Source organism: Antechinus flavipes, chromosome 2 (genome assembly GCF_016432865.1).
Source record: "Antechinus flavipes isolate AdamAnt ecotype Samford, QLD, Australia chromosome 2, AdamAnt_v2, whole genome shotgun sequence".
In the NCBI taxonomy this organism is placed as follows: Eukaryota; Metazoa; Chordata; class Mammalia; order Dasyuromorphia; family Dasyuridae; genus Antechinus; species Antechinus flavipes.
The window spans coordinates 81,897,133-81,911,376 of record NC_067399.1 but is presented as its reverse complement, the minus strand read 5'-3'; the positions used below and the strand labels follow the sequence as shown (position 1 = coordinate 81,911,376).

Here is a 14,244-nt window from a genome sequence, read left to right as displayed (position 1 = left end):
CAAGGAAAATAATGAAAAAACTTGATCATGAATTGGAAATTGCACAACCAGATCTGAGATGGTATAAGGTAGCAATTAGAATCTTTTGGAACTAGTTTAAAAAAATGGAAAAGTATATCAATAGACTAGTCCAAGGAGAAGCAGAAAAATGGAACTCATTAACTCAGTATTTGATATACCCCCAAATATAAATTACCCAGGAAAGAACTCCCTGTTTGATAAGAACTCTAGGAAAATTGGAAAACAGTTTGGTAGAAATAAGGCTGACAACAGTTTGTGCCATACTTTTATAACAAATTAAAAATGGGTAGCTCTTACCACAAAATAATTAGAGGAGAGACAAGTCATGTATCATTTTCTGCCCTGGGTACGGGATGAATTCTTAATCAAACAAGGGATGAGGTTGAATTTTGATTACCTGAAATTGAAACATACAAACAAAATTAATACATGACGTTATAAGAGGGGAAGCATTTAATTGTAAAGAAATCTTTGTGTCAAATGTCTTTGATATTAGACAATTAATAGAAACATAGGGTGTTTCCAAGGTCTTATTGCAATTTACATCAGAAGTCAGCTATCAAAAAGTTTAAAAAATTTTAAGCTACTGAAAGACAGCATTAAGACTTTCGGAACATGCTGTGTAGGTAAGACAAAAAGCTGTGTTTCAGCAGATAAGGTGGTTGAGGGCATGATCATGTAATTCTCAAAAGAAACATTCCCCATCCACTTTATGAAAATACCACATCACTAATAATAGGAGAAATGCAAATCAAATCACATCAGTTGTGATGTGCTTCCTTTCACACCCAACAAATTGTATTCTAATCCAAATCCAAAAGGATTTGGAATAATCACGTCCAGGTGATAGATAAGGTATTGTTGGTATAGCTGCAGATTGATAGAACCATTCTGGAAAACAGTTTGGAATTATGGCTCAATTGTCCTTATTCTCTGACCCAAATCTTACTAATAGGCATATACACTAGGGGAGATCATTCACCACTGTGCAGAAGGGCTTCATGATATGCTAAATTATTTATAGCTGCACTTTTTGTGATAACAAAAGCTAAAAACAAATTAGATGCCCATCGATTAGGGAATGGTTAAACTGATTTTGGTACATGAGTGTAATGGACTGTTACTGTCTTGTAAAAAATTTTGAATATGACAGATAAAAAAAAACTCTGAAAAGACATGTGTAAACAGGTAAAAGATAAATGTCCAGAAGCAGGAAAACATTGCATAATGCAAACCACAATATAGATGGAAAGGACAATTACCACAAACTTTTTATTTGTTTACAAAAGAAGAGATTGAAAATACCCCTCTTTATTTCTTGCTGAGGTTAAGGTCTGTTGCTTTGCAAAGTTGCATCATATCTGTTTGATGTGTTCATTGGATGTGCTACATGTCTCTCTATCTCTGTCTCAACGTTGTGGTAGATGATTATTGGGGACTGGGTGGGGCTAGGAGAGGAATGAAGGGTAAAAACTAAGAGAAAGGAAAACAACAAAACAATAGGAATACTTTAAAAAATAACTATGGGATTTTTTAAAAATACAAAAAGGAACACCCTGAAAACTATATTTTACAGTCACTGAATCTTGACCTCAGAGATGATCTGATCTGATCACAAGAAGAAATTGAGCACCACTTAAGTGGTGATTCACTTGTCCACTGTATTTCTATTGCACCAGAAGTCAGGGAACCAGAATTCAGAATTCGCTGAAGTGTAGAATTTCAACCTTCAGTGTGTTATATGAAGAGTGATTAAAGAGTTGAACTTGTTTAGCTAAGAAAAGAGAAGACTGAGGGGGAGGTGACAGCTGTCTTCAAGTATTTGAAAGGTTATCATATAGCTGCCTACAGAAATGGGTTCTCCTTCTTTGAAGTCTTCATACAGAAACTATGAGTGTGACTAGATGGATGGCTAAAAAGGTCTCTTAAAATTCTCAAATTCTTTGATTCAATGAACTGTGGTTCTGGTCTCTTGATTCTTGGTTTTTTTTTTTTTTTTCCTACTACACAATGTACAGGCGTACCCCAGTTCTTCATTTAAAGATAAAACTAAATTAAAACATAAATGTCTTTGCAAAACAAATTTTTTCCAAACTCTGCCTTGTGAGACACTTTTAGGATGACTACAACCTTTCGTCTGATACTAAAGGAAAGAGTAGGACTGGAGAAGGGGGCAACCTCTTCAGAACTGGGGGTAGGGGGTGGGAGGGAGTGGAGAATTAAGCACCCAAAAGCTGGAAGCAGGTAGTAGTGAGAGGCAACATACTTGCCACATGGTATCTCTGAGGGGCAGGGACCCTGCCCTGATGTTCCCCCAGTGGACAGGACTAAGTTTTTCCACATGTCGTAGTGAAGCTGGTTTTGGGGGGGCACATCGACTCCTAGGTTGCAGAGCTTCAGAGCAGGACAGACTTGTAGCTGTCACAATGTTAGAAAAAGGCCTGGAGACTTTCCTCACTTGGTGGGTTGTGTGGGGAACTCTAAGTCAGAGGGGGATGGAATAGAACTTGTCATAGAGTGATAGATTGACTTAAAAGGGACCTGAGAGGTTGAGTCCAATTGTCTCCTTTTAATGAACAAGCGTTAAACTGACTTAAGTCACCCAGGTATTAACTTGCCTAGCTGGAATAGACTCAAAACCAGTATTTTTTTCTCCTCTCTTCTCTTTGAATTTTAGTGCTCATACTTACAAAAAAACCCAAAAAAACAAATTAATTTAAAAAAAGGAATGCATGTATTAAGTGGAATCTGAAAAGTATCTTTGGTGATTTTCTTAGGATTCCCTAATGCTGGTGGCATTTAATCATTTGTTTAAAAAGAAAAATTTCCCTGAAGTTTAATATCTTTATCTTGTTTTTTTCTTACTTCATTATAGGTAAAGCAAAACCAACATGAAGAGTTGCAGAATGTAAGGAAGCATATTCATAATTGTTTCTCTAACCTTGGTTGTTTCCTGTTGCCACATCCTGGTCTTAAAGTTGCAACCAATCCAAGTTTTGATGGGAGATTGACTGGTAGGAATTTCTCATTCTCGTTCATGTGAAAATACCATTTATTAAAGTAACGTATTACTTGGATTTTGCTTCATATGGGCATTTGGATTTTTTCACTAGGATATATGGGATATAAATGTTTTGCTTACTCATTTTTCTGTTTTGAAGTATTTTTAAAAAGTAGATACCATGCTACTTCTTGTCTCAGGGTTTTTAAGGTTGAATTTTGTTACAACCACTATATTAATGGTAACTTTTATATATCAGCTTTTTGCTGGTGGAAAAATGATATGAAAGGTTGGTCTTGAAGATTATTTAGTTATTTGCAAGACTCATAGCAGAGTATATTAAGAAATCTAATGTACTAAGACATTTAGATTTCAATCTTTTTTTGTTGAGAAGATAGTGCAGTTTATTTTTTTATGTAGGTTAGTTGGAAATAAATGGAGACTAGGTGAAAATTGAGTATTGAAAAAACTCATTTAGGAGGATTGAGAAAGAAAAAAACATTTATATGAAATCAAAAACATCAACAATTTCTTATCCTATGAGCCACTGACAAAAATGAGACTTTTGGCTCAAGGGTTATTCTTATGCTATTCATTTAGGACTCATTAAATCCCTTATGTTTGACAAGCATGGTACTAGAGACCAGGGCTTAATACACAAAACATTTCCTGTTTTCTATGAATTTATATTGTATTAAGGCATCATTTTCAACAAAGGTATAGGGAAATTGTTTATAATGTTGAGTCAGATACCTGCTGTCACTAGTTGTATAGTATAGCTTAGTAAAGGTGATTAATTTTTTTTTTGAATTATATAATCTAAAAAAAAAAATCATATCTTCTCAATGAAGCTCTGTAAATGAGGTGTGGTTTCTTTACTGCTTTTCCATAATAGAAACCTATTGTAGTTTTATGTCACTGGGGAATGAATCTTTATTTCATTTGTGACTAATTTAGTGTTGACTAATTCCATCTCTACTAGATATTGATGAAGACTTTAAAAAAGAGCTTCGCAATCTGGTTCCGTTACTGCTTGCCCCTGAAAATTTGGTAGAAAAAGAGATAAGTGGATCCAAAGTGACTTGTAGAGATCTTGTAGAATACTTTAAGGTAGGCATACTCTGTTACATTTAAAATTACTAAAATAAAATTAACTGAATTAGAAGTGATAGCTTGCTCATGGGGTATGACATTGTTACATGAAGATGTATTATGAGAGAGAATCTGTTTTTAAAGGAAAATTCTTTGCTTTTCATGACTAGAACTTTTAGTTGTGATAAATTGGTTTCATTTTATACAAGGTTTTATTTACCATAAAGTTTGAAATGGATTTGGTGAGTGTGGAAGATAACAGCAAGAACAATGACATTCATGATATTGTAACTAGCATTTATAATACCTGTTAGGATTGATAATCATTAATTTCTTATCTCTGGTGATCAGGAAAATTCTCTTTTGGAATCATGATGATTTACTAAATGAAGTTAAAGTATAAATAATGGTAAAGTAACTTTATGGCTAACATTTCACATTTCACTCCTCTCCAGTTCTTTTCCATTCTTCAGAGTACAACTGCTCAGAATGAGTTAGAATAAATAATATAGTGGAAAATCAACCTTGTATTAATTAAAATTTGGATTAGGGATAAAGGGAAATGAAAGTTGATTTTTAAAAAAAAAATCTATCCCCACCTCCTTTTCTAAAAACTCTTGATTTTGTTATTACATTTTAAAACTTATATTTCTGAATAATTATGCATAGCATTAAGATAGTCTTGATAGTCATTTATGTGAAAAATTTTGTGTGTATGTCTGTACGGGTGTGTAAGTGTGTAGGTGTAGATAGAAGGAAGGTGGCACAGTGCCCCAAACCTGATCTTTCTCTTCAACCAAAAATTGGAAATTAACTTCCGTGAGATAGAATATAGCGAAAGACGTTGGTCCATTATATAACCATTTTCTGCATAGAATTGTGGGGATATAATTTATCTATAATTGAAAGTAGATATGATTTAAAAATTTTTACTGATATCTTTTTTTCCATCTTCTAAATTTCCTTTTCTTCCCTAATCCCCTTGAGAGTTATGTCTTTTAAGAAACAATTTTTAAAAGTTCACTAAAATTAACTAATGTTGAAAAAGATTCCATTTGCAGCATTCTGCACCCTTATTCCCCTTCTCTGCAAAAAAGTAGAAGATAGTTTCTCATGTCTTTTCTTTGGAGCCAAGCTTGAACACTATAATTTCAAAGCATTCCACTTTGAAAACTTCTATAGGTTTTTCTCCCTTTATGTTACTGTAGTTTATTCTATGTCATGTTTTCCAGGATCTCTAATAAAACAGACCTAATTTAAGATACATGGAAATTTTTCAGTTCAAATATATCCTACAGTGTTTTAGGTTTAATTTACCTTTTATTTAAATAACTTTTAAAAGGGGGAGCAGGTTGATATTATGAAACCAACATAAGATTTCTCTGTTTTACTTGGTGATGAAGATTTTGAATGATTGTGTGTATGAATGCCCCTCCCCCTTATTTTAAATTTTGTTTTGATATTTTTGGTCCAGAATTTAACCAATTAATGAAGATTTATTTGTTTTTAGGCTTATATTAAAATCTATCAAGGAGAAGAGCTTCCACACCCTAAATCTATGCTTCAGGTACTTTATCTTACTTTGTGTATTTGAGGGAGAAAATGGGCTTAATGTAGAAAGTTATGCTAAGGATATGAAAATTTTTTAAAAATATATGGTTACATATTTTTGAAGATAATATGAAGTTTTATTTTGGATGGCAAAATTTGACAATGTTTTGAATAGCTGATTTGTCTTGGCATAGATTAAAATAATTAACTTAGGCTGAATTCACTTCTTGTCATACACTGGTACTAATGGGAAAAGTACTGTGCGAGAAACTATCTGTTAGGGGTTGGAAAATAACTTCAAATTTATCAAGCTTTTTTGTATGCTAGTTAATGATGGATTAATATAAAATAAGCATGAAATAACTTTTTTTTGAACCAAGAATAGTAATAACATTGCATTTTAATTTCTTTTTATTTTCCACTAATTTATCTTTTGGAATGAAATATATTTTCTGAAAATGGGATGATCTGAGACTTAGTTTGTAGAAGTAAGAATATACTGTATCATTCTCTTAGGTAAATTTTGATAGACTAAGAAGTTTTTTTGTTGCCATTGGACAACTTATCAGTTTTATAGCATAGCAGGCACATTCTCTCCCCCTCCCCCCCCCCCCCCCCCCCCCCCATGGAATTTAACTGGATGGAGTGGAGTATATCTTTATGTGACTTTGTTTTTACTTTTAAATGGACTGTGAGAGAAATGTTACTTACTGAATGGAGATGTTTCATTTTTAACCCTGTTCTGCTCACCCAACTTATTTTTGAATGATTTCTAGCTATAAATATTTGGTGTATGCTCAGGGCATTTTAAATATTAGTGTCATAGGATTTAGATCTGAAAAAACATCAGTCTTTTAGTCTAACCCTCTCTTTTTAAAATGAAATTTGAGGTCCAGAAATTGATTATTCAGGAATTTATAGGTAGCAAGTAACAGTATTGAGTTTTGCACTGAGAGTTGTACATTATTTCTTGCTTTTCTTTTAATATAAGGAAAATATAATTAGGAAAGAACAGAAATAATAGAACCTTAATAGAAGGTGGTGTTTTTGATTGTTGTTTTTTTAAATAGGCAACAGCCGAAGCTAACAATCTTGCTGCAGTAGCAGGAGCAAGGGACAGCTATAGCAAAAACATGGAGCAGGTTGGTAATTTTATAATTTTGCAGTCATTTGTGATGTCATTTATTTTAAATACAATCTTTCTGAGTTTGTATCCCAGTACATTGTCTTCATAACCACATCCTTGTCCTCCTTCCTCATTCTAATTCTTGGAAATAAGTTGTTTTTTACAAAGGTTATGAGCCTTATGAGAAGGAAAAGAGGCCTGGTTAGCAGACCATATATCAGATAAATAGAATTTTTTTCGGGGGAGGGGAGGATTAACTAATTTGGAAGACTGTTAATTAGTAGCTGTGATGAATAAGCAAGCTTAAGGCCCATAATAGTTTCTAAAATCAACTCTAAATTAAAATTATTTCAGTGGTATTTTCATGATGCATCTTCCTAGCAATTATCATTGTATCTTCCATTCAGGTATGTCATTCAGTGTTTATTAAGTGCCTACTACATTCTAGGCACTGGAAATTCAAAGATAAAATGAAACTGCCACTTCCTCCAAGGATAATACATTTTATCAGTGGAAAATACATGTAGGCAAAGGAGAAATGAAGGTTATTCAGAATAATGGAAGTAATTTTGCCTTCCATGTGTTAGTTCTGTTTGTATCAAGATGATATTATAATATCAAAGTTTTGGGGAAGTTTTAAATGATTCCGTTACACTTTTTGGAAGGGAAATGACTTGGCGTGTCTGTGTGACTTATAAAGTGAAGCACATCACTCAGGTGTCTCTATTTCTACATTGAGCTATTAAGCCCTTGGGCCTTGCACAGTTCTGTCTGTCATTGTAATAAAGGTTTGTAGTGGTGTTTTTTTTTTTTTTAAAAACCTTTTTAGAAGGTAGCTTATTGTATTCCTATTTTATTTAAATAGGTATGTGGTGGAGATAAGCCTTACATTGCACCTTCGGATTTAGAAAAAAAACACTTGGATTTCAAGGAGGTGGCTGTCAAACAGTTTTGTTCTGTGAAAAAAATGGGAGGAGATGAGTTCTGTCGTCGTTATCAGGACCAGCTTGAAGCTGAGATTGAAGAAACCTATGCAAATTTTGTAAAGCACAATGATGGCAAAAACATCTTCTATGCTGCTCGCACCCCTGCCACGCTATTTGCAGTCATGTTTGCTATGTACATAATCTCAGGACTGACTGGCTTCATCGGCCTGAACTCCATAGCTGTCTTGTGTAACCTGATAATGGGTTTAGCACTTACATCCCTTTGTACTTGGGCATATGTTAAATACTCTGGGGAGTTCAGAGAAATTGGAACAATGATTGATCAAATTGCTGAAACACTATGGGAACAGGTTGGTATATATCTTTTAATTTTTTATTGACTATTCTCTCTTTCCCTCCCTCCCTCTCCAAATCTTGATGTTTCCTCCTTCATTATTTGAATAGGTATTCTCTCTCTCTTGTATCAGATCTCAGCCTCTCTGGTGGGTCTTGGTTTCCCTGTCTGTAAAATGAGTGAATTGAAGTAGATGATGTCTAAGGTTTCTTTCACCTTTAAATCCCATGAACTGGTAATTGTGTTGATGTTCTCTCTGTTGAGTGAATTTATAATCAAGATATCAATATGTTGCATGGGTAAAAAGTTTTATTTTTTAAATCATGATGATTATGCAAACTTGGCTATACCAACATCAACATCTTTGGAATAGCTACTAAATACCTTTTTTAGTTATTGATTATCATAGAGATATAGTCAATTCAACAAAAAATGTTATTCAGTTTAAAATGGTTTTGGTGAATTTTATTTGGAATATGAAAAAGTCCTCAATAGTAACATAATCAGGAAAATACTTCAGGAAGGAAGACAAATAAGTTTTATGATCAAAATATTTTTGAAAATTGCTACTTAGCAATATGAGCAAGAAGCAATGCATTGCTATATTCCATAATGAGTATCGAGTAGTGGACATATCTACAACCAAGTGACAAAATTGCTTACCAGGAAGATAAGGTTGGCAGACTGAAGCACTACGAAGAAAAAAATCTAGAATTCATTGTGTATCAAACCTGAGAAGCTGTTAACTTATTAACCCTATGACGTGGGACAAAAATAGACTGGAAACCAGGAGGACTTGTTTCTGGATTTTTTTTTTTTTTTTGATGTTATTGTAATGGTCAAAATCAAACTTTACCTAATACTAAGCAGTTACTCAGTTGGAGTGACTATGTGTGAACCTGGCATTTATGTGCTGGTTTTTGCATGTAGTACACAGATATGAAAAATGATCACTTTGGAAGATATGAACAATATTATCAGATGGAAAAATAAAACTGCTGTCATTTGTGAACAGTATAGTAGTTATTTTTAGTTTGCATTATTGTAGCCTACTGAGATATTTATCAAAAAGCTATAATTTGTGTTGAGTCTCTATGGTTCTATTGCTTTAGAATTTTTTTTAAAAAGTAATTCATTTTGGGGGTTAATTATATCTATCCCTCAAATTTATCTCATAAAAATGTTTTCTTCTATTCGCTAGTAGATTATTGGTAATTCTACAGATTCATTGGTAGATTCTACCACTTAGTCTTTGAGATAATATTATTTATTCATAGTTGATGAGAATTCATGTATGTATAAACTTAAATCCTGCCCTGTCCTGAAACTTCTCTTAATTATTTCCTAGCATTTTGGAGATCTTACTAAAGGATTGGTTGGAAGACAAAACTTTCAATTTGTCCTTTGATTGTTTTTGTACTGAGTTTATAATTTCTCCTCACCCTTGTCTTAGTTGTCTTTTATTATTTTAAATTATGAGTGTATTTTCATTATATGGATTCTTGCTTTAAAATAATCTACCTCCTGTGCAGCATTAATTCTATAATTTTAAGTGTCATTAAAACAAAGTCAACTGGATGAAAACAGTCTGTAATATTTAAATAATTTTCATGTTAGTTTGGATTGTATTGATTACTATTCAGAGGACAAAAGCCCTCTGTGATTGATTTTGTCTAAATTTCTTTGCCTTTCTCTTTTCTTTTGCCTCAGAGGAGTCCCAGGAAGGTGAGAAACCTACCAAGTCTCAAATTTCTTAGTCTTAAACTCTATCAACTTCAAATCATTCTGACGTCATTTTCCTAACCAATCACTCCATGTTTTAGGTGTTTTCCAAACTGTTTGAAGTTATTAGACGCCGAATGGTTCATCGTGCTCTCTCATCAGCACAGCGACAGAGACTGTCATCCAACAATAACAAGAAGAAAAATTAGACAGTATTTTTAACTTTTCTGTATATGAAGTGTTCACATTTACACATGTAGGACACTAAGCAGGACCGTCTGGGCCGGTCGGTCTGCATAAAATGCTGTAAACATACCAGATTGATGCTGCATAGAGGGTATGGAATTGCACATACGTCTCATAGGAACTATAAAATGGTTTGAATTCAATGACATAACCATATAGGAAGAAAATAATTTCTATTTTTCTTTGTAAAGTGACTAAATACATTATTTCCAGCAGTATTACTTATTCTTTTGAAACTTTTTAGTTTAGTTTTCCATATTCTTGGTTACTTTGCTCATTACTTTGAATTGAATTTTAAACTATTTTTATATGTAATTTTTTTTTTACCTTATGGCTTTTTGTTTTGTTTTGCACATTTCTCATACCACAGGTATTGAAGCCCCTGGGTGATAAATTGATGGAGGAAAACATAAGGCAGTCTGTAACAAACTCTATCAAAGCAGGCCTGACTGACCAGGTGTCTCATCATGCCCGATTAAAGACAGACTGACAGTTCATCTCCTCTTCAACTCTGCTCTCCCGTCCTTTTTCATGCTTGCTGTACAATGAGAACTCAAAATAAACCAAAGTTTACAATCCACTATAGAAGTAGTTTAGTATAACTGGCTCCACAGATTGTTGCCACAGAGTGTGAAAATTGGTTGTTGGTTTTAAGCATTCTCTTCTTCGCTTGCTTCCAAGACACAAGTTAGTGCCATGGAGACAGAGAGGAGCTTTCTTTTATTACGCACATTTGTGCCATGTTTAATTCTTAATTTAATCTTCAGTCTCTGGCTTCTTAGAAAAAAGTCGTTGTCTGAAAAGGATGTATCAGGGAAATATTTTGAGAAATCTATTAAAGTGAAGTCTTTTAACAGAATGTAAACATACAGTGTCCCATTGAGATTTTAATTTTTGGAGTAGCTGTGAATCAGAATCAGTTTGAGATGGTAGTGACAACTGGCACCAGGGATGTCTCTATTGAGCCACGACATTAAGAATATAGATTGCTTTCCTGCCGTCAGTACCAGTGTTACACAAAGTGCATGTATCATCAGTTCTTCACAGAAATGACAGGACTTCACCTTTGTCACTAAGGAAATGATTTTGGAGTGTACATTTGTCATGCCTTCTTAAATTCCATAGACCTGCCCTAAAAGGAGATGCATAACTGGGAAATGGAACTGTCTCTTCTGCAGTTTAGCCTTTGTGTATATAAAATATGCCATTAATTTTATTGGGATAATTCCAGCCAAAAATGTTGCCTACAGCAATGAGTTAGGATTGTCTGTACAGTGTGTAGCTTTTATTTTCTAAAATCACAGATAGGGCATGTATATGAATTATAAATATATAAATACGATTTTGTATTAAAAGTTTTGTAGTTTATGGCAAACTCTGGTTCTGTAGTAGGTTAAGTATGGTTTATGTAAAAGAATGTTTGTGGCTCATGTAAATGTGTGAATGCATAAACAATTTGAAGTTTTTGATATATTTGTGATATTTACCTGCCTTGAGCACTGCATTTTCACATTACCACCACCCCTTCCTCCCCTTCCCTGGGAATTCAGTGGGAATGTTTGTTGTGAAACTTTTGTCTTCCGTTGCATTTTAAAGTTATTTCCTGTAATTTATTTTAAGTACATAATTAAAAATTGGTTTTGTGTGTGTGTGTATATATATATATATATATATGTTTCATATATACATATTTCATGCATATATGTATATATGAAATGAAACTTGTGATTCTTTTTAAAGAAACTCTTCAAATATATATTACACAACACAAACCATGTTTGTTTATACTAAAATGAGCATGAGCAGGAAATGCCCAAATGACAGCTCCTAAGGTACTATGCCTTGAGATTAAGCTAAATTTGTGAAAGAATGCAGTTATTCTTCCATGTCTGTATCTTTTTTAGAAGAAGAAAAAATATTGTCTGAGTCTAGGTGTAATTGTGGGGTTTTGTTTTTGTTGGTGTTTGTTTTCATTTTGGGGGTATAAGTTAAGGCTGATATTCTACAGTGACCTGCACATGTGAAAGCACATAGCTTGTTCTCTAAGTGAAAAAGAAGTCAGATGTCATGTTCCACGTTTTTGAAACACACTTTGATTTTGTATCTTTTTTCCCTTCTTCCAATTTTGTTTTTATTATGGATTGTATTTATTTCTATCCACATTAAATTGATACCAGCTCACCTATTTTCAAGCAAAAAAGAAAAAAAAATGTCCACTTGAACTTTGTATGTTTTCTTTAATCACCCTGTTTAATGATGCTGTGGATTGTTGATGAATAGAAAAATAAAAAGTTGGCTGTGTCATAGCAAAGCTTTTGAAATTGAAGACTGGATTTCACATGTTTCCAATCAATAGGGCAATGAAGGCTAGACTACTTACTTAAGGTTTTTGTTTTGCTTGTTTTTAAATAATTCATGCTTTATCATTTCAAGCCCTTCCTCCTGTATTTTCTGCCTGAGCTTTGGATTCCTCATCTGTAAAATTAGAACAACATATACCACCTACCTCAGAAGGGTTACAGGGATCAAATGTACATAAACTGCTTTCTTCAGGTCTGATATGAGCTAGAGTATTCCTGAATTGAATGGAGAGTCATGGGATTGTATAAAAGATATCTAAAAAAATCTTTTACATTGGCCAGCAAGATTGACCCTTATTAGGTAAGTAATGGTAACAAAGCTATTGGATCAGATAGTTACTGTAAAAATTCTTTATGGTTTGTATGCACAATTTATTTTAATGGTTTTGTTTACAAAGAGGTTTGAGGAATTTTAAGTAGTTTTCTTCACTTATAAGTAGACTACTTCCCCTTTCCCTCCCTCTAATCTCCCTTCTGAGTCACTAAGATGATTTAAAGGCGTACATCTGGCCTACAGTAGGTTGTACATGAAAGTATTTCAGGTAGTCTGATGATACTTATCCAGTCCTGGGGCTCAAAAGGTGTGACTTTCCTGTCTCCTAGAGAAGGAAACCTGGTACAATGAATCAATGAAAGAAAAAGTATTTATTCAATGCTTAACTATGTGCTAAACACTATTAAGCTCCAAGCACTTAAAGAGAAAAGGGAGATTTTTTCTGCTTTCAAGGAGAGGCCTCTATGAGAAAAAAGTAGTGGATCCATATCGAAACAGGATTTAGCTGTTGGATGAAGAAAAGAGCTTGGTAACAAGCAGAGGCAAATTAAAAGACAATGGCTAAGGCACTGGGCCAGATGATAAGGACCAGAGAACCTCCATTTCTGAAGAACAGAGCCCTAGACTGGGAAATAAGACATGTAGGTTACATGCAGCTCTGCCACTAAACCAACTTACCATCATTCATCAATCCCTTTTGAGAGTTACAAAGTGCTTTGCAGTCTGTGTACAATCTTCTGTGAGCTCTGAAACAACCTTTTGAATTAGATGATAGGAAGTATCTTCATTTTATAGGTGAGAAAACAGGCTCAGAATCTCTGACTTATACATAGGCAGAATTGGGAATTAGAACCTGTGTCTTCTTCTAGTACTCTTTCTATACCACCTTGCACCCGATGCCAAATATGTCTCACAACTGAAATAAGATGGGAGAGTCTAGGTAGGCTAGCCTTCCAAGGCTGTTGGTGACCAGATAGTTTACAAATAATCATCACCAGCAAATGGGTTATTCTTTCACACAGTGTAAAAATCTACTTTGGAACATTGTTCCAGATCTTCAAGTTATGTGACAAAGTGAAGTATTTTATTATTATTATTTTTTTTTTTTTGGGGGGGGGGATTAGATGGGAAAGGTGATAATGCTGCTTACTAAGAGTCCTCTAAGAGGTTGAATCCCCAAACTCTTCCGAGTACTTGGCTGTACCTTAGGCTTGATTTGATACTCAGATGTGAGATTATTCAGAATTTGAGATCTTTTATAAGAAGGTGGACCAGAACCTTACTTGGGATTGTCTCCCAAATGTGTGATGACAGTGTTTACTGTGTTATAATACCTTTCAGATAAAGGAATCCACAAAAGTACTGTTTGTTTCCTTTTTGATAAAATTACTTATCCAGAAATATTTCAAGAATAAAATAAGTTTATCTAGAATCATTATTGATCTGTGAACATTCTGTATCTTTTTCTCCCTCTCCCCTTTCATCTCTCTCTCCTCCCCTCCTCTTCTTCCTCTCCCTTTCCTCCTCTTCTCCCCTCTTTCACACATACATACACACACACACACACACA

The 14,244-nt window shown here is 33.9% G+C and overlaps 1 protein-coding gene across 2 annotated transcripts in view; it reads left to right on the top strand.

Moving 5' to 3' along the window:
• Positions 1-12,361, top strand: part of ATL2 (atlastin GTPase 2) — a 69,730-nt gene extending 57,369 nt beyond the window's left edge. Inside the window, exons 8-14 of one of the 2 annotated variants that reach the window (XM_051975131.1) lie at positions 2,897-3,035; positions 4,005-4,132; positions 5,625-5,681; positions 6,736-6,807; positions 7,657-8,088; positions 9,783-9,797; positions 9,896-10,312. In XM_051975131.1, the coding sequence (XP_051831091.1) occupies positions 2,897-3,035; positions 4,005-4,132; positions 5,625-5,681; positions 6,736-6,807; positions 7,657-8,088; positions 9,783-9,797; positions 9,896-10,003 (951 nt within the window). In that variant the 3' untranslated portion in view covers positions 10,004-10,312. Of the gene's footprint in view, positions 1-2,896; positions 3,036-4,004; positions 4,133-5,624; positions 5,682-6,735; positions 6,808-7,656; positions 8,089-9,782; positions 9,798-9,895; positions 10,313-10,410 lie in introns of those variants that run through there. The other variant, XM_051975132.1, reaches the window with a different exon arrangement.
• The last annotated feature ends 1,883 nt before the right edge of the window (positions 12,362-14,244 follow it).